Source organism: Bubalus bubalis, chromosome 6 (assembly GCF_019923935.1).
Source record: "Bubalus bubalis isolate 160015118507 breed Murrah chromosome 6, NDDB_SH_1, whole genome shotgun sequence".
In the NCBI taxonomy this organism is placed as follows: Eukaryota; Metazoa; Chordata; class Mammalia; order Artiodactyla; family Bovidae; genus Bubalus; species Bubalus bubalis.
This window is the reverse complement of record NC_059162.1, coordinates 27,846,850-27,866,794: the sequence shown is the minus strand read 5'-3', so window position 1 is coordinate 27,866,794 and position 19,945 is coordinate 27,846,850. Positions and strand designations below refer to the sequence as shown.

Below are 19,945 nucleotides of genomic sequence, written 5' to 3'. Positions count from 1 at the left end.
GGCTGGCATGATCTTTAGTTGTGGTGTGTGGGATCTAGTTTCCTGACCAGGGATCGAACCTGGGCCTCCTGCATTGGGAGCATAGACTCTTAGCCACTGGACCACCAGGGAAGTCTCAGTCTCAGTATTTTTATACCTTTGATGCTCAATTTGTCACAGGAACTCGTGTTTAAGATGGAATTTTTGAGCTATCTGGGCCATCGATACTAGAATCTGTTTTGCTTGTTCAATGAGAAATATCAGAGAGTGCTTGATACCTACTAAATGGGTCTTAAAAACATTATGGAGGTTTAAAAAAATGTGTGTACCAACTATAGGCGGGCTTTGATTTGTACATAACCATGTAAGTTCGCTCCTGTGCAAGATCTCCACTCAGAGCTCCTAGAGGGCACAGACTACTATTACTCCCCACTTCTGAGAGATAGACTTTGTAAGCCTTTATAGCCCAGTCGTGAATCAAGAAGGAAATGCAGAAGGTCTTCTCCTTGGGCTGTAGGTGAACTTGCACACAATTTTCTAACAGCAGATTGTCTGTCACCGAGCCTCTCAGGAATTCCAACACAGTGGATGATAGTCACTGTTATAATAATAAATCACCCAACAAACAGGTTAAGTTATGTTTTTTTCTGTTGGAAAAGGTAAATATACGGTATAGTTTGCAAAACTTCAAGAAAAATTGTCATAGTTAAAACATTCCTCTATTTAAAGAGTTAAGCCTTCATTTCCCAGAAAGCCTGTGTGTGTATCAGGCTTCATTTCCCAGGAAGCCCACACATGTGGATTGTGGTTGAAGAAGGTGGGCCCTCCTGTCCCCCGAGCTCCTGTGGGCTTTGTGGCTTTAACATGCAGTGTGCCATGGGGCTGTCGGTCCTCACTGTTCTCTCCCCATCAGGATGACAACTGGGGCGAGACCACCACGGCCATCACTGGCACGTCGGAGCACAGCATCTCACAGGAGGACATTGCCCGCATCAGCAAGGACATGGAGGACAGCGTGGGGCTGGACTGTAGGCGCTACCTGGGGCTCACCGTGGCTGCGGTGCTCGGACTCCTGGTCTTCCTCACCCCCATTGCCTTCATTCTGCTGCCCCCCATCTTGTGGCGGGACGAGCTGGAGCCTTGCGGCACCATCTGTGAGGGACTCTTCATCTCCGTGGCATTCAAGCTCCTCATTCTGCTCATCGGGACCTGGGCGCTGTTTTTCCGGAGGCAGAGAGCTGACATGCCGCGGATCTTCGTGTTCCGTGCCCTCCTGTTGGTCCTCATCTTTCTCTTCGTGGTCTCCTATTGGCTTTTTTACGGGGTCCGCATTTTGGACTCGCGGGACCGAAATTACCAGGGCATTGTGCAATATGCCGTCTCTCTCGTGGACGCACTCCTCTTCATCCACTACCTGGCCGTCGTCCTGCTAGAGCTCAGACAGCTGCAGCCCATGTTCACGCTGCAGGTGGTCCGCTCCACCGACGGCGAGTCCCGCTTCTACAGCTTGGGACACCTGAGGTGAGGGGGCTCTTCCTCCTTTCCAGGGCGGAAAGGACCACTGCTGTTTTGCTAGAAGACAGTTAAGTCTACAGCAAGTGAGGGATGTTGCCAGGTGCCAAGAGCAAGACCAGGGTCTGACTCTTTTTTTTTCCGGTTTTGGGAGGAGCTGTGTGTGCATATGTGTGTGTGGAGGGGGAAATTCACATACATTGACTTTGCTGAATTCTGGATGGCGTGTCACAGGGACTGGCTGTCTTCCAGGTTGGAGTTTTGTTGGGCCTGTTTCCAAAATTGTTCACAGCTCTTAAGAATGATGGAGAAAGGAAGCCTTAGTGATGGCTGCTGACCCTGCCCCCAAAATCAGCCTGTGAATGATGGAGTGATCAACAGTTTTGTTCATAATGGTACCTCTGGTTTACCGTGTTGTCCCAGTGGAATTATTAATCATTCCTTTCTCCCCCACTCTCAGAGGTTTCCTGATTTGGGCAATAAATTATATGGTCACCCTAGTGACCTTCCAGTAAAGAATCAGGTGTAGATTAGAGACTCTAAACTTGTACGAGTTGAAAATGTATACATGAGAAAAAACTAGAAATACTTTAAGATGTCATATTTGAAATCTATACACAAAATCTAATTATTTTGTGATTAACGAAAAGTGATCATCATTATTTATTGTATTCAGTATTTTGTTCTGCTTTGTTTTTATTTACCTTGAGATAAGCACATCATATAGATTGTATTCATAAAGCTCATCTATATTTCAGATGAGGAAACAGGGCTTTAGGGGTTTTAAGTAATTAATACAAAAGAACATGGCTAGCTTTGTGCAGAATCTACCAGACCCCATGAAGCCAGGCCTAAGTTAATGTCCTCATTATAGCATTTCTCACTTTGTGTCACTGGCCTATTTTTCTGTTTTCTTCCACAAACTGTGGGCTCCGGAGGACATGTGCTGCATTTTACTCCTCTTTGCATCCTCAGTGCCTGACCTAGAGCATGGCACACGGTTGGCACCCAGGTGGTTACAGGTGAGAGAACAATCTGAGATGTCTGACATTGTCTTCTCACAGGGCTCTCCTGCCTCCTCGGGCAATATATGTCAATGTGTGTATCTGCTTGGCATATGGTATGTGCTTTGTTGATGGTAGCTGTCATTGCTGTGATACTGCAGAGCAGCCAAGATGGCAAGGGCACCCTAGTGGGGATCAGAACAATGGGCTTTGTCATGTTTTTGGCTGGGGCTGGGGGAGGTGGCCTAACTCTGGTTTAGAGTCAGTCATACTGCCAAACCATCTCGGTATTGGCATGGATCTGTCGTTCCTCTGGCTCAGCTCATACCACCCGAGGACTGGGTGGTTTAGCAGTCAAAGACTGTGCCACCTTGACCAGTCCTTGGAGGGAATCAGTGTCTGATTCCCATGCTTGGTGCTGCAAAGCCAGGTGTATTGAGTCCTTTGTGGGTGCCCGTGGGGCTCTGAAAGCAAGTAAGTCACTGCTGCTTATTCATCTCAGACAGCTTTTTCCCCCATATTTTACATTGGAGAATGACCAGCAGGCGTATTAAATGTCTGCTGTGTGCAGAGCTCCAGTGGCAGAGGGTCGCTGCCTCCCAAGCTTTGTCCGAAAACTCCTTGGAGACAGACCAGTGGACAGTTGCTGACACAGGCCTTGGAATGGGTGGGAACCCAAGAGGAGGAGGGCACTTAGACAGTGACAGCAATGAAGCCCAACCCCACATCTGTCTCAGGAATGGACAGGTTTAGCCTGAATCAGGAGGGTGAGAGAAATCCAGCTGTGGTTACAGAGAGAGAAGTGACATTTGGAACTCTGTAAATGTCAGTAGCTAGGACACTGGCCCATAGTGAGTCTGCCATGGTTTTGAGTTTTGGCTCGGCCCTAGCTGTGTGAATCCCACCTGCAGAGGTGGAAAAGGGAAGGGTGACTTCTCACTTTAAGTAGTCCATGCAGTGGGGCTGACTTTCTCCAGGGGATTCCATGCTCTAACACTGCTTGCTCTGCATGCTGGGCCAGGGTGGGAGCGGGGAGGGGACACACAAAACGGCCCCAGGATGCGCTCCGTGGTATGTTCAGACAGCTGTGCGTGGTGCTGGTTCCTTACCATGTGGGTGCACTGGCCAGAGGTGACCTGCACCCGGGAGGCAGGCTGGGTGTTCTGTGTGGCCCAGGGCTTATCATAGACGCCGCAGAGTTGTCCTCACCATGACCAACAGCTGCCCCGTCCATACTGGCTAACCTTGAAGCCTCTTTCCCCAGCTCCCCCAGGAGACAGAAGGTGGCCTGGGCTGGCCCCGTATCTTCCTTCTGACTCCTCCTCAGGGCCATAGGTTTTCCTCCTCTTCTGCTTTCATAAGGACCCCCTTGTCCCTTGTGTGGAGATCCTGGTTGTGGGGTGGAAAGATGGCCAGGGAAGGAGAGGCATCTTCACTCACAGAGCCCTCAGGTGGGCCTGGCTGCCCATGAGACAGTCAGGCTGTGAGACCTGAGACAGATTTGGCATCCATCTCTCCCTGCTGGCCTGAGCGCGCCTGTCACCTGCCGAGCCCTGGGCTAAATCTGGTCGAAACCCAGCAGCGGCTGGAAGAGTCACTGGGCCAGAAATAGAACTTCTGAGCTCTTTTGTAAAGTGTAGAAAAAGACAGGAGGGAAAAGGGAATTGGCATAGACAAAGAGCAGGTCCCGGGGAGCAGAATAGCGGGTTGTCAAAATCAGGAATCAGGATGGTCCGCCCTCTGTTATGTAAGTTCCTCCCCCAGCAGCGACCTGTTGGGCTGAGGTGCAGAGTGATGGCAGCGTCTTTTGTTGCTTTGTTTTCAGGCAGTTTTATAGAGTCAGCTGAGGTATTTTTGAAAACAGAAGAATGCCTCATCTTTAGTGTCTTAAAGAAAATCCCTGTCTCCTTAGCTCTCATAAAAGTTACTTTTAGGAGCCTTGCTTGTTGGCTGGAATGGCTTTTGGGGGCTTATTTGAAAACGTTCAGAAACGGAAAAGGTTCCTGGTGTGCAAAGTGAAATACCAAAGGAGATTAAGATACTTTAACCTTTGCCCAGTGCTGCAGGGGTTAACGGGGCTTTCCAGATGTCTCCCTTTCCCTCCTTGCTGCCACTGGGGTGGGGGCAGGTGCTGTGGTGTCACCCTTTATAGTTGAGGGCCCCAAGCCATAGGCTAGGGCCATACTTGAGGCCTCAAGGACCAACGTGTTCCTGTGCCTCACACCCCGTCCCCACGTTCTCCACAGCATCCTGGGCTTTCAGCACATTGTAATTCTACACGCATGCTTCACATGTTTTCCTGGCCACATTCTCACAGTGAGTTGCTCACTTTTCCAGGATTTCACCAAACACTATTTTTTTTTTTTTTTTTAAGAATTTGTAAAATATTTATTTGGCTGTGCCAGGTCTTAATTGTGGCATGAGCAATCTTTTATCTTCATTGTGGCATGCAGGATTCTTAGTTGTGGTATGCAGAATCTTTCTTAGGGCATTCGAACTCTTAGTTTTGGCATGTGGGATCTGGTTCTCTGACCAGGGTTAGAACCTGGGACCTCTGTGTTGGGAGCATGGAGCCTTAGACACTGGACCACCAGGGAAGTCCCCATTCATTAGCTGACTATATATGGAGAGAAACCTAGGAGAAAAGAGACTTGAAATGATGTTTAATGATCCTCATTAATGATTTCTCAGTTTTGAAATCTTTAAAGGTAAACACTGTGACTGTTGGAGCATAGCAGCTAGTACAGTTGACTTACTGAATCCAAGTGGCAGAGCAAAGCAACAGCAGTGGAAACCTTACCAGTTAGCAGTGGCATAGTCCTTGCCATATGCTAGGCACCTTCTAAACTCTTACCATGTAAATCACTTAATCGTCACAGCAGTCCTGCAAGGTAGGCATGTTTTCTTCATTTTCAGATGAGGAAACTGGGGCTTGGAGGAGTTACATAGGTTGTCTGTGGCCATACAGCTTATAATTGTGGGAGGTAGGGTTTGAGCCCAGGCCGGTTCCAGGATGATCTTAAGCATTTCACCATGGTGCCCAGGAACGTATGTGTTCATGTTTGCTGCTTTAAGAATGCATGAGTGAAATTGTTAAGCACTTTTTGAGTGCTTGCTGTGAGCCGAGCTGAGTGCTAGCTCTTTTTATACGCATTCTTCTACTTCATTTAAATCATAGCTTCAGGGCTGGACAGGAGGGGATGAAGAGCCCTGTCAGAGATGCCTGGCCCCCACTCTGCAGTCATTCCTTAGCCCCATTGGTTCTTTCATTCAACAGTCACAAGCAGGCCTCTGCGTTATGACCACAGTAGCAAGTCGGTTTGAGCCTTTGTCTGGCCAAACCTTTTTAACTTTCTGTTTGTCACATGTCCCAAAGAACACCTCTTTTATTTGTTGCTGTTAAAACTACCCCAAAACTTACTAGTTTTGGCAACATTACTTTATTATTTCTCATAGTTTTGTGGGCAGGGCTCAGCTGGGCAGTTCTTTGGCTGGTCTGGCCAATGGTCCCTGTGTGATTGCAGTCCTGTGGTAAGTCACTTGGGATTGGGCTGCTCTCCTGTCCAGGCTATTCTGTGGTTCTCTTCTTCCTCAGAGGGCCTTCCCCCTGGGAAGTAGTTTCTTCATTCGTGTACTGCAGCATCTCAGGCTCCTAAGCAGAAGTTCTCAGGCCTGTTAAGGCTTAGGCCTGAAACTCAACCAGTACCTTGCGTTGCATTCTCTTCTTAGAGCAAGTCAAAGCCCCAGCCCAGATTTAAGGAGCAAGGACTGCACAAGTTAGGGGCTTTTGGAAGGGTTGGTTCAGTAGGGTCCATGGTGTGGCAGGCTCCCAAGACAACCTCAGGCTCTCATTTTCAGAGCCTGCACATACTTATAGTTCTAAAAAGTTTAATTATTAACTTCAATTCCCCCCAGAGTCCAGAAGTAACATATTTTACATCAGAGAAAGAGCTGCTGTACGGAGGTCATGTGAACATCAGTGAAGGGTGATAGCTGATAGTCATAAGCAAGGAGAAAGACACAGAAGCCACAAAAGCAGAGTTAACTCTCATCTTGGTCTTCTGTGAAACTTGTCTATTCACAGTGACCCGTTGTGTGAGATACTCAGATTGCTGAAGCTCCATTTTACCTAATCCAGCCAGCCAGGTTTTTTTAACTCAATGTTTCATTCATTGAGACTAAGAGTACCTTATAAATTGGCATTGACCATGGACCTTTTAATCAAAGGTCTGGTTACTGCTCACAGAACCACTCATGCATTAGAAGAAATAATTCTTGGATTGATTTTCAAACAGTGAAAATTTATGATTGTGCATGGTTGCAGCATTGTGTTAGAACTATTGTAGACCATGTTCCCTCCAAAATTCATAGCTATAAATGAGAAAACAAGGAACATGTATTTGAACAATAAAGAAAAGGTGATCTCTGTAATAAAATGGCAAAGAACTTCATGGGATTATGTTTCTGTTCTAGTGTTTTGTGGAAGGTAGAACTTGCAAGCAATGAAATTGGGTTTTTTAGCGAAAGCAATTTCTAAGCAAACTATGGAAGGTACAGCTTGAGTCCTCCTTACTCCTTATTTTAAAATGAAGAAAAGAGAGGAATTAAAGAAGGAATTGTTAAGCAGAAGGTAACCAGAACTTGAAGAATTGAATGATTCTCAGCTTATCCATATTGCAAAAAAATGAGGAAGCATGTACTAAAGAGAACACCAACAGGTGACTGACAGCCATTTGATAAGGAGATTAGTATAGGTGTGAACCAGGGATGGAATCAGTCATCTCAGCAGAAGCCAGGAATAAAGATGGGATTATGCCAGTAGAAACACTGTCAACTGAGACTAAAGGAAACAGAAAGTATTGTAAAATGAGGGAATGCCGTGAACATGCATTATCCTTCAGGAAAAGAGAATGACTCCAAAGATGATTCAGGATCATCACTCCTCCACAGGCTCAGGGGCAAGGCTGCTTCCTTCCTGGATTCAGACGATGGTCCCCTGCCTTGGTTTCAGTGGCCTGGTTCCATTGGCAGGGCCGGGCCACAGAGCCTTAGGAGGGTGATGGGCCACCCCAGTGGGCCCCAGGGACAAATGTTAAGCTAAAGAGGATCATTCTCAAGTGTTAAGATCTGATGGAATTTACCTTGCTAGGTTTTGGGCTTGCTTAGGACCCATCACCCCTTCCTTCTTTCCAGTTTCGTCTTTCTGGAATGGGAATGTCTCTCTTGTGCCTGATTCACCATGAAATTTTGGAAACGCATAACTTGTGTGGTTTCACAGTTCACAGCTGGGGAGGAATTTTGCCTCAAGTCCCATCCATATCTGATTAGATGAGATTTTAGACTTTACACTTAGAGTTGATGCTGGAATAATTTCAGAGTTTGGGAATTGTGGAATGAATGTGCTTATGTGCTTTGCATGCAAAAAGGACATGAATTTGGAGGAACCAGAGATGGAATGTTATAGGCTGAATTGCATACCCCCAAATCCATAGGTTGAGGGACTTCCTTGATGGCTCAGCGGTAAAGAATCCGCCTGCAATGCAGGAGATGCGGGTTCAATCCCTAGGTGGGGAAGATCCCCTGGAGGAGGAAATGGCAACCCACTCTAGTATTTGTGCCTGAAAAATCCCCTGGGCAGAGGAGCCTGGCGGGCTACAGTCCCAAGGGTCTTAAAGAGTTGGACACAACTGAGTAACAACACACATACAAATACATAGGTTGAAGCTCTAAACCCCGTTCGGCTGTATTTGGAGTTAGGACTTCTAAAGAAGTAATTAAGGTTAAGGGAGGTCATCGGTCTTGTAAATTAGTGTCCTTATAAGAAGCACCAGAGATCTTCCCTGTGTGCGTTCCCTCCTGGTGCATGCGGACTGGGGAGAGACCACATGAGAGCATAGCGAGAAGGCAGCCGTCTGCAAGCCAGGGAGAGTCTGCAGCAGAAACTGAATTGGCTAGACCTTGAACTTGACTTTGAGGCTCTAGATCTGTAGGAAAAGAAGTTTCTGTTGTTTAAGCCACCCAATCTGTGGTGGCTGAGCTAAGGACGGGAACATTCTCCATACTGTTGACCTTTGACCCCAAAGCCCCAGGAAACCACAGATCAGTGAACCTAGCCTGACCCCGTGAAACAGAGCTCCCGTTGTCCTCTCTCCAGCTCATGCCTGCTTCCTCTCAGCTTGAGTAGGGGGCCTTGTTTCTCTCCATGGCACTTTGGCTTTCCAGTTAGAGGTGAGAAAGGGAGAGTCTCCTAGGGAGGTTAAGGTTATTTCAGGGTTTATCTAGCTCCACTGGAAATCTTATGTCTGTGATTCTGGGTCAAATAATATCAAAACCGGTGGTTACACTGCTGATTGGGCTTGGTTGTCGGGCTGGGCTGTGGACCCCTCCCTTCCATATGCAAGACCAGCAGCAGCTATCTCGAGAGCCTGGCTCCATCACCTTTGAAGTGTTTTTAAATGACCACCAGAGGTCTTGGTTCATGATTTTTATGGTCATGGCTTCGCATGCAGTCTCATTTTTAGAAATACACCTTCTTGTGTAACTGCTCTTCAGTAAAGATAGTTGTAGGCCCCATCCCCACTCCCTAAGGAAACAAAGGGTAAGAACGAGAAAGAGCTGAAGAGCAGAGTGTCAGGTTTCGCTCAGTCTCTGCTCTGCTGTGGGAGAATTTGGAAGGTGGGCTCAGAGCTGCCGTTTGTGGTTTGGCCCCATGGTGCCTGTTAAAAGTGGCTTTAATTAGAGTGTAAGGTGCTGGACACTGTGAGCCTGTGTTTGCTCAGCTGCCTGCTGGCAGCAGCCACAGCTGGGAAGGCTGCCCTCTCACGGCATCTGCCCACAAGCCCTGCTCCAAGGCAGAGCGGACAGACCGGAGCTCAGGACGTGACCCTGGTTTCTACCGTCTCCCCAAGGGCCCTGGGCGGGCGGTGGTGGGTCCACACTGGAATGGTGTGTGGTCTGTTTTCCAGGGACTCGCCCCGTGGCCAGCCCAGCATTCTGCACGTCCCCTCCACAGACCAATGGGTGTGATTTAGTGCAGTGTGTGTGTGCTGTGCTAACACTCGAGGGCAAGTGGACAGGACTCTCTTTCCCTGTCCTGCTCTGTATTGGCCTCGATTAGTCTCTGTAAGCAGAGATCCCGTGGCTAGGCCTGTTGCCCTTGGCCTCCAGATCTTTCCATGTGGGCACCTGCAGTTCTTCTTAGGGCCAGAGGTACCCAAGTCAAGGGATGTGAGGCTGGATAAGAGTAGGCCAGCCGAGCATCCTGGGTGGGTCTGGAACTGCTCTCAGTCCCGATCTAAATCTGCTTTTCAAGGCACCCAGAACAGGTGGTTGTCTTTGATGTTTATCTGGTGTGATTCAGCTCAGTGATTTGAAGCTTGGAAGGCAGAATTCCCATCGCAGTCATGGCAGGTGCAGCCCAGGTTGGACCCTGCAGGAGGTGACGGTGCACTGGGGCTTGTGCCCTGGCCTGGAAGTGGGCTGCAAGCTCTCTGGGCAGATGTGGCCATAGCCAAGCCTGTCACTCGAGGGGAAGCAAGCCCATAGGTCCCCCACCTGCGGGGTCTGCCAGCATCTTTCTGTTGTGGGACAGTCAGCCGTGACTGGACCATCCCCTGGGTGGGGACTCTCATCAGCAGTGTCAGCTAGCTCAGAACCTCCCGGTGATCGCGGTGTTCCAGCCTAGATGGATGCCATGCGTCTGGTTGTCTAGTTCCTGCGACTAGGAGGACCAGGGTGTTGTATGAAGCTGTCAGCCACTTCTGTGCTCACGGTCCTCCCAGTACTGACAGTGTGATCTTCTCTGAGCTGGTTCTTTGTGGCTTTGCTTGTTTTATTAGAGAGGATGTTTCCCAGGTTACACTTTCTTAGCAGGAACTTAAAGGAGGATGTTACAGGAAGGGGTGACCCCTTCTAGGGCCCAAGAGTGGGCTCTTGTCTAACACTCAGAAATGAACTGTCCAAGGAGACACACGAGCTGACAAAGCAAGAGACTTTATTGGGAACGGGCACCTAAGTGGAGAGTAGTAGGGTGAGGGAACCCAGGAGAACTGCTCTGCCACGTGGCTTGCAGTCTCGGTTTTATGGTGATGGGATTAGTTTCCGGGTTTTCTTTGGCCAGTCGTTCTGACTCAGGGTCCTTCCTGGTGGCTTATCCATTGCTCAGCCAAGATAGATTCCAGTGAGAAGGATTCTGGGAGGTGGTTGGACATGTGGTATCTCCTTTTGACCTTTCCTGAACTCTTCCGGTTGGTGGTGGCTAATTAGTTCTGTGTACCTTACCAAGATCTGCTGTCGTAAAATAACTCACCCACATGGTTACCGTGGTGCTTGGCCAGGGTGGGCAGTTTCAGTTAATGTGCTTCCCTTAATAGGGACAGTAAAGGGCCTGAAGTACCCTGAGTGCCCTCCAAACCACACGTTCATTTCACCTCCTTCCTTCTGGAAGTAGCTATCCTGGCGTCTGGTTGCAGTTTGCTGGTTTTCAGTGGGATCTCCTGCAGGGCTTGTCTGCAGCCGGTGCTCAAAGCCTCATCCAGGGACACCTGCCAGTTTGCGGATCTCGATTCAGAGAACGTGGTCACTGAAGCCAAGGTTCTAGCAGGCCTGGGTCACCGGGGAATCCATGTGGCCTAGGGAACAGCCTCCTCGGACCTCACCAGCAGGACAGGGATGCTGACCACTGTCCCCTCTCAGGATGGGCCTCACTTCGAGATCTCAAGCAGTCATGTGTGTCCCCCTGTCATGACAAGGTCCCGGAAGATCCTGCCTTTCTCCCACATCTTCCTGCATCCTAACCCAGACCTGTCTGTGAACAGGTTCCAACTTTTGCTGCTCCCTGTCCTCAGGTTCCAAGGTGATCATTGCCTGTTATCTATGTGGGACTTGCGTAGGCTACTGGCCCCAGTAGGACAGACATTCTAATTAAAGGGCAGGAGGGCCAAGGGGTATAAACACTTGTGTGTCCGGTTCTCAGCAGAGGAGGTGGCAGCAGCGTTCAGGGGTAATCATATTTGCATCTCTGGGACTCACATGAATGAGTCCCAGCATTACTGCAAACACTCCTGACTGTTGGTCACATGGAAGTCAGTTTATCTCCCAAGTCCAGTGACACCCACACATCCAGGAAGCTGTCGCAGTGTTGACTGTCCTGGGAAAAAGTAGCAATCAGGTCAAATCAAGGTCATCCATTTCTTTCCCAGGGTGGGATTTTCCCAACGAGCTGAATCAATTTTCATTGTGGATCCTTCATTTTAGAGTTTTCTCAAAGACCCGATTCCAGCCTAAAATGCGTCTACTGGGTAGCACACCTTAAGGAGCAGGAGCTGGGGTGGCTGTGGTACCCAGGCTCCTTTCACTGGCTGCGTCCTCTGGGTCTTTACTGCTGGCTCACCCTCTCTACCACCCCTGTCCCTACTGAACTCTCCTTCCTCAGCCTCTCTGCTCACCCTCTTTCCTTTGCCATTGGTCCAGAGCCTCAGCCACCGTTAACCTTAGCCCAGCCTTGCCCTCTACCTGCCTCCATCCTTCTGTACTACACAGAAGTGTATTCACTTCCATGGTGGCTGGCGTGCCTGTGGGCTAAGTCATTTCAGTCGTATCCAATTCTTTGTGACCCTGTGGACTATAGCCCACGAGGCTTCTGTGTCCATGGGATTCTCCAGGCAAGAACACTGGAGTGGGTTGCCGTGCCCTCCTTCGGGGGCTCTTCCCCACCCAGGGATTGAACCTGCATCTCCAGCAGCTTCTGCATTGCAGGTGGATTCTTTATCATTGAGCCACCGAGGACCACAAACTGAGTGGCTTGAAACAATTTCCTCTGAGTTCTGGAGGTTAGAAAGCCAAAATTGAGGTGTTGGCAGGGCCATGTTTTCTCTGCACCCAGAAAGAGGCCTTCCTTGCTCCTCCTGGCTTCTGGCAGCTGCCTTCAGTCCTTGGTGCTCTTCCCCTGCAACCCCATTGCTCTTGTCGTAGCCACTTAGGAGGATTGTTGAACACCAGTCTGTTTCTGCCTGTGATGCTTTCTTCCACAAGGTTTGACCATCATTCATCTTTTAAGACTCGGCTCAGACTCGGCTCTGCCTTCTCTGTGGATCCTCACCTGAAACCCTTCCACTCAAATGCTCTGTCTCAGCCCCGGGTCACTCAGTGTACTTACCTGTTCAGGTGGTTGTCATCATTGATGGGATTGTGAGCCCCATGAGGTGTCATTCACATCCATCCCAGAACTTGGGACTCAGTGGGTGTTCACAATTTCTATTAATACTTGCCTGTGGATGGAGTTGTGAAGGCTGGTCATTAAGATCTTTCTGAATGTCAGCGTCTATAATTGGCTGGCAGGATAATGAAAATTGACCCTGAAAGGGGGCTTTGTGGATTTCACTCTGTGGTCAGAACACTGTCTGTCCAATGCCTTCCTGTTAGTGGGGTTTTTCTGTTGTTGCTGTTGTTCAGTCACTAGGTCGTGTCTGACTCTTGGCAACCCCATGGACTGCGGCACATCAGGCTCCCCCGTCCTTCACTATCTCCTGGAGTTTGCTTAAATTCACGTCCATTGAGTCATTGACTGGTTTGATCTACTTGCTGTCCAAGGGACTCTCAAGAGTCTTCTCCAGCACCACAGTCGGAAAGCATTATCGACAGCAAAGCTAGCGTTTGTGTGGGGCAATAGCATGTAAGAAATGCTTTCTTGTTTTTCACACGCTGGGAAAGCTGTTTTTGTTGACAAGCTAAAGGAAGCAATTAACATTTGAACAGAGGTGGCTAAAACCGGTGCAAGGCTTCCCCACCTGACCCTGTCAGACCCTTTCTCTTTGCTCTGGGAGAAGATTAAAGCTGCAAAGTGTGCCTCTGATGAGTGAGCTCTAAAGCCTTAATATTTCTGATTTTAATAGCATGTGCTAGATTAAGGAGATCAAACCAGTCAATCCTAAAGGAAATCAACCTTGAATATTCATTGGAAGGACTGAAGCTCCAGTACTTTGGCTACCTGATGCCAAGAGCCAACTTATCGGAAAAAACCCTGATGCTGGGAAAGATTGAAGGCAGAAGGAAAAGGGAACTACAGAGGATGAGTTGGTTGGATGGCATCATTGACTCAATGGATGTGACTTTGAGCAAACTCCGGGAGATGGTGAAGGACAGGGAAGCCTGGCATGCTGCAGTCCATGGGGTCACAAAGAGTTGGACACAACTGAGCGACTGAACAAAACAACAAGATTAATTGCGGAAGTCCCAGTCAAATCCAAGGAAAAGTGAATGAACAGGAAATAGACAACTCTGTACTGGGTGTCGGGGGGGCGCGGGGCAATGCTTTTTTTTAACATCTCAGACCCTTATCTGCAAAATAGGAAGGTTAAAAGGGAGATTTATGTCCACAATTGTTTTCTTCTAGTATTTGTTGGACATTCACAAGAAAAAGGGGCTTGGGTGTGGAAGGAAGTGGGTGGAGGGGGATGCGGGTGGCCAGTGGACCAGTGGGTAGAACTTAAAATAAGGTCATTTTAGTACAGAGTGAGAGTACATTTTCTTATCAAGCATAGGCTGAATGATTTCTAGGGTATTTTAAAGAGCTGGTGCTTGGATTGGAAGTTGGGACTAGATGGACTCTGATTTCTCTAATTCTTGAGTCTATGATTAGGTGGGTGAACACTGAAACTCTCTTCATTTCTAAAATGTTGTGGTTTGATGTAAGTAGAGATTGAGTCATGCTTTGATGTTCAGGAATGGGGTGAATATTTTAGCCAACAAACAACCCTACCCCTCGCTACAAAATACTCATATTCCTTAGTAATATGATAATGCTTTATATTCATATAATCCTTTATAGTTTATAGACTCTTGCACTGGCAGGTTTTCATTTGCTTTTGTCAACAACCAAATGCAATAGTTGGTATTCTCTCTCCATCATCAGCCAGTTAACAGGCCAAAAAAGGGAAAATGACTTACACAGTTTACAGAGCAACAGGATCAGAACTGGAATCCAGGCCCTCTGACTCCAAGTCAGTGCATTGTCTATGTTGTATACTAGGATGACTCCCTGAAGCTATAGTTTTGATTTTTCAGAAAGCTGAGAGTTGGCAGCAAATACTGCATAAAAACAGAGAGTAGCCTGACTTTATAGTCTGAGTCCCTAAGGAAGACAGTACAGAGGGGACCGGTGTTCATGGTGCCCACGTGTTGGCCCTTGATGGGAAGGGTCATCCAGGTGCACACAGGAGACAGATTGGCCGCCACAGTAAACCTGGACAGGTAAGCTCACAGTGCTACCATTCATAAGCCATTTGCTTTAGGTCAGGACCTTAAAGTTTATTATCTCATTTAATCTTTAAAACAAACCTAAACCAGGCAGGCAACTTCCTCTTGGGAAATAGGAAAGTGGAGGGCAGACTCTGAGTCTCCAACATTTTTCCTGACTTAGTGCCAACTGTTGAAGTCTTAGGAAGTCATTGACTTTGGAATTGTCCCCATTGACATTTATACTTACGAGACAATTTACCATGGGTGACTCCAGTCCCAGGTCAGACCTGTATGTTTGGATCTGTCACTAGAATTTCTGACTAGCTGCCTGCACTGGGCTTGCACACGTCACTTCATTAACCTTTTAGTCATACATTTTATACAAATGAGCATGTTATAGGCTGTTCCCAGGTGTCACCAGTGGTAAAGAACCTGCCTGCCAGTTCAGGAGACGTAAGAGATGTGGGTTTGACCCCTGTGTTGGGAAGATCCCCTGGAGGAGGGCATGGCAACCCATTCCAGTATTCTTGCCTGGAGAATCCCATGGACAGAGGAGCCTGAAGGGCTACTGTCCATAGGGTCTCAAAGAGTCAGACACAACTGAGCAACTTAGCATGCATGCGTACCATGTTACAGCGAGATTGTCTTATGGTGTTATAGTCTCATCTTACAGATGAAGAATCTGGGGTGGGGAGAAATGAGTTAATTTGTTCAAGGCCAGAGAATAATGGAAGAGTCAGGGGTCATGCTCTCTGGGTCCCAAGCCCACACCAATTTGCAGTGTGCATTCTTCTCCCCCTATCAGAGAGCATGTGGAGGCTGCAGAGGTGTAGATACACAGGACATGAATTTGGTTTTTTCAGAATTTATTTTTTGAAGGCATGTCTTTCAGAGTTTTATGAACTAAAATTTGAGTTGTGTTCAGAGGTGCTCTCTTGGTGTTTTAGAAATGTAGCATGTAGGTGGAGCTGTCTTCTCCATTGCCATGGCACTTGTGTGATGGTTATCACTGACACTGGAAGATGTTTTATGGCTGATTAGATGCAGCATTTCATATTCCACCTTCTTTGTCCTGAAAAGAAAATAGGCCAGTAAGGCAAGGGTGAGTTGCAGATTCCACTGTGGATGTTGAATTCCCTCAGACATCTGTGCTGATCCATCGCTGCCCTGTCTTGTCCACAGGCTCAAGTTTGGACCAAGTAGTGTTGGGGGGCTAACTTTCCCATTGGGAACGATATCAGCTACTTCTGGTCCTGATCATGGGTATTCCATCGTCTATGTTGTCCTTTCCTAGGCCCATTTGGGATTCCTGTACTTGCTTTTTTCTCTTTAAGTTATTTTTTTAACTTTTGGCTGGTTCTTCGTTGCTGCACGGGCTTTTCTCTCATTGCGGTGTGCGGGCTTTTCATTGCAGTGGCTTCTCGTGTTGCAGAGCACAGGCTCTAGGGCGCACAGACTTTAGTAGTTGTGGCTCCTGGGCTCTAGGCTCAATAGTTGTGGTGTGAGATCTTCCTGAACCAGAGATCAAAACCCTGTCTTCCGCATTGGCAGGAGGAATCTTTACCCCTGAACCACGAAGCCCGGTACTTGTGTCTTTATGTGCAGGTCTCAAGTGAATTTCTGTTACGAGCTGTGTGTATCTATGGGCTGTTTTCCCCACATATATGCAGTCTGTGAAGACAGATATTTCCCTGGGTAGTGACTTGGGAGGTGTATTAAAATGCAGTAATTACTGAGCTCAGAGCTCCATATCTTGGGAAAGTGCTCCTTGCCATGAGGTTTTGGTGGGGCCCTGTCCACAATCAGCCTGGATGTCAGGCTCCACCTGATGATTACAGGGTTTCTGCATGAGGACTGTTTAGCCAGGTTACTGCCTTTTGTCTCTGACTGTGATGGTGATAAGAGAGGCGGCACTTTTCTCACCAACTTGGTTTTTCTTGCCTCCCTCCTTCTCCTGAAATGATCTCGTCGAGACTGGGACTAGTTGAAGGGTTTACTTTTGTTCATCTCTGAAGCCCCTTTGCTTCTAAAACTCCATGGTTTTAGGAAATACATGCTCAGAATTGATCCTGTACTTCTGGCAGGTCTAGGGTTTTCTCAATGAGCAGGCTGGGCCAACGAGTACTGTGCACTGTGGGGAAGCCACGAAAGGTGTCTCCCTGTGCGGGGAGATGGGGGGAGACTTGCACAGGCTTGCTGGAGAGACAGCCTAGCACTTGAGACTCTCCTGAGAGATTAGTGGGGTCCGGAGGGTTGGAAAGGTTTCCTGAAAGAAGTCAGCTCTCCTTTGGCCCTGCGAGATGCTACATTTGAAAGATGCTAAGGATGGTGCTAGTGGTAAAGAACCTGACTGCCAGTGCAGGAGATGGAAGAGACTCAAGTTCGATCCCTCGGTCAGGAAGATCCCCTGGAGGATGGCATGACCACCCACACCAGTATTCTTGCTTGGAGAATCCCATGAACAGAGGGGCCTGGCTCTACAATTCATAGGTTTGCACAGAGTCATACACAACTAAAGCGATTTAGCACGCACACAAGGAGCAGAGGCAGGTGGCTTCTGAACCCCCACACTGGCTGAGGACAGGGGGTGCTCCTGCATCCTGGCCTTGTGGGGCCATGACCTAGACCGATGCCGGGGTGCAGGGTGTCCCCTCAGTAGGTGCCAAAAGATACATTAGTCATGGATTTCTTTTATCCTGGTTATCGAACAAACTCAACTAATTCAGAGCATGAATCAGGAGCCAGAATAGAAACGAAAAAGACTTCACATTTGGGGTTGAAATTGACATCAGACTGTTGTACTGGAGCGAGTGTCTCTTAGTCTGAGTAGAGCTCCTCACTCAGGTGCCTCAAAGCTCATTTTTTCTGTTTACTCTAACGTTGAATGTGTACAGGGACAGAGGGTGATGGCCCGAGGCAGCGAGGTTAACAGCAACTAGGAATGACTTTGATAGCCAGTTGTGAGGGAGAATATGGAGAAGAACGTGGCGTGGACATGGGCACAGAGCTCTGCCCCCTAATGGGGTCTGACACCTTTGCTCTGATAAGCAGGCGGCACAGCCCAGTGCTTAATGCAAGTGATGATCATGCTGACTCGCCAGCAAGACTCCGTTCATGTATCACATAGTTTGCTGTCTTTGAAAAGATGAGGAAAGACAGACTGGATTTTAATCCAAATCTCAGCTTTGTGGGTTTTTTTTTTTTTTTTTTTTTTTTCCATTTTTAGCTTCCACTTTAGCTGTCACCTTGTGGGCAGGGGTTGGGGTGGGGATGGAGAGCAGGTCCACAGTTGCTTCTGGGGCTTTCTGGAGCCTCTGTTGAGATGGGGCTGGAGGAGGAGAATGCCACCTGTCCCGTGTTAGCTGTCTGGACCCTGAGCCCTCCCTAGGCCGCCCTGGGCTCTGGCATGACTCTGGCATGATGCTGGCTGTGGACTTGCCCGGCTTGGAGAGCATCATGCTGGAAGCCCCCTTCCATAGCTGGGCGTGGGCAGACACCCTTTCTCTGGGTGACATGGTGGTTTGGGGGGCAGAGAGGTTGGAAAATATGGCCACCGGGCTCCAGTCCAGCCGTTCCCTCTCCCCCTCCCAGGCCCCAGCTGAGTTAGTGTGATGATCTGGGCTCCTCCTTGCGGGCTGGCCGAACAAAAAAGCCAAACCCCTCAACCACAGAGGGTTTGCTTTGAAGACAGGCCTGAGAATAACCAAGCTTTAAATCTTGATCAGGGGATACTTCTGTGCTGGAATCCAGGCCTCTTGAGATGTGTCTGTGTCAGCACAGGAGTGTGGGGTGGAGTGGTCTGCAGGCCGAGAATCTGTGTGTGTGAACAGACCTGTGTCTGTGTGGAGGGGCTCCTCATCTCTAAAAAGCCCAGAGACTTTAGAAAAGCAGCGCCTGGGCAGGGGGACAAGGTACACAGGAGCTCCGGAGCGTTTGTCTATGACGAGTGACCAGGTCAGTCTAGGATGGAGCAGGTGTGCCCTACCTCGGGTGGAAGGAGTGACAGGGAGGACCTTGGCCATGCTGAGCCAGGGATCTGCTGGGCAGGGGCGTCTGTGGAAGCCGGGAAGTCTTGTGCACAAAGATCTGTGACACACAAACCTCAAGGGCCACTTGACTTCCTCAGGAAGCCCACCCAGGTGCCCACCCAAGTCCTGCGTGGTTAGAAGCCCTCCTCTGTGCTTCCTCGGCTCCTGTGCATTCCAGTTGGTGGTCACAGAGCTTCCGTTCCACTTCCATTAGCAAGGAGAAGTTCCTCCCACCCTATCTTTGCATTCCCAGGACTTGACTGAGGCAGGTACTTAAATATGAACATGATGAGTGGGCGACTGAGAAACGAAATGACTAGGGCTTTTGAATGTGGGTTTGCTCTTAGGAATCTTATTCTTCTGTTACTGGAAGTTGATCTTGCCACTTCTCCCCAGCCCTGCATGAATGTGCATATCTAGGTTGATCCTAAGCCTGGACTGAATGCAGATCACAGATCAAGGCCCTGTGTGGGGATATGAGTCAGAAAGTACTGCTGTGACTCAGCCCTCAAGGAGGTTAGCTGATTGACGTCTAGACTGTTTTTCAATTCCCATGTTAAACTCTGGGGACACGACCCCAGCGGGAGCTGAGGACTAGATTGACAGTGTCAGACTGATGGGTTAGGGGCTCTCTTGTCTTGGTGTGAAGATCCCTGAGCCAGTTGGAGAGGTGTAGCAGGCAATGGAATCCTCTAGGAATTAAAGGCAGTTGTGTCCTGGTGTCCAGGCTATTGTAAATAATCCTTATAAGTGCATCTACTTCAGCGGCGAAGAGTCTGCCTTCGATGCCAGAGCTGCAGGAGACTTGAGTTCGATCCCTGGGTTGGGAAGATCCCCTGGAGGAGGAAATGGCAACCCACTCCAGTATTCTGGCCTGGAGAATGGACAGAGGAGCCTGGTGGACAAAAGTCCATAGTGTCTCAAAGAGTCGGACACGACTGAAATGACTTAACACAAGCACTTAGGAGGGAACCAGAAAGACAAATATAAAGTGCAGAATACAAATAACTGTGACCGTCTAAGAGACCTGGAGAGGTTGGTACATATGTACACTGTCCTACAGTGGCCACACATCTGGGAGAAGGAGCACAGGTTAGAGGCTGGAGATCCAGATTGAAGTTCCAATGCTACTGTTCGGCAGTTGTTATCCTGCCTGCAGGTCATAGATTTTTGAGCCTTGGTTTT

General features: G+C 48.6%; 1 protein-coding gene across 3 annotated transcripts in view; it reads left to right on the top strand.

The window, feature by feature from the left end:
- VANGL1 (VANGL planar cell polarity protein 1) overlaps positions 1 to 19,945 on the top strand; it is a 59,767-nt gene that overhangs the window by 23,631 nt on the left and 16,191 nt on the right. For all 3 annotated transcript variants that reach the window (XM_025288042.2, XM_025288040.2, XM_025288041.2), the window contains one exon: positions 893 to 1,500. In XM_025288042.2, coding sequence (XP_025143827.1) covers positions 893 to 1,500 — 608 coding nt within the window. The remainder of the gene's footprint in view (positions 1 to 892; positions 1,501 to 19,945) is intronic.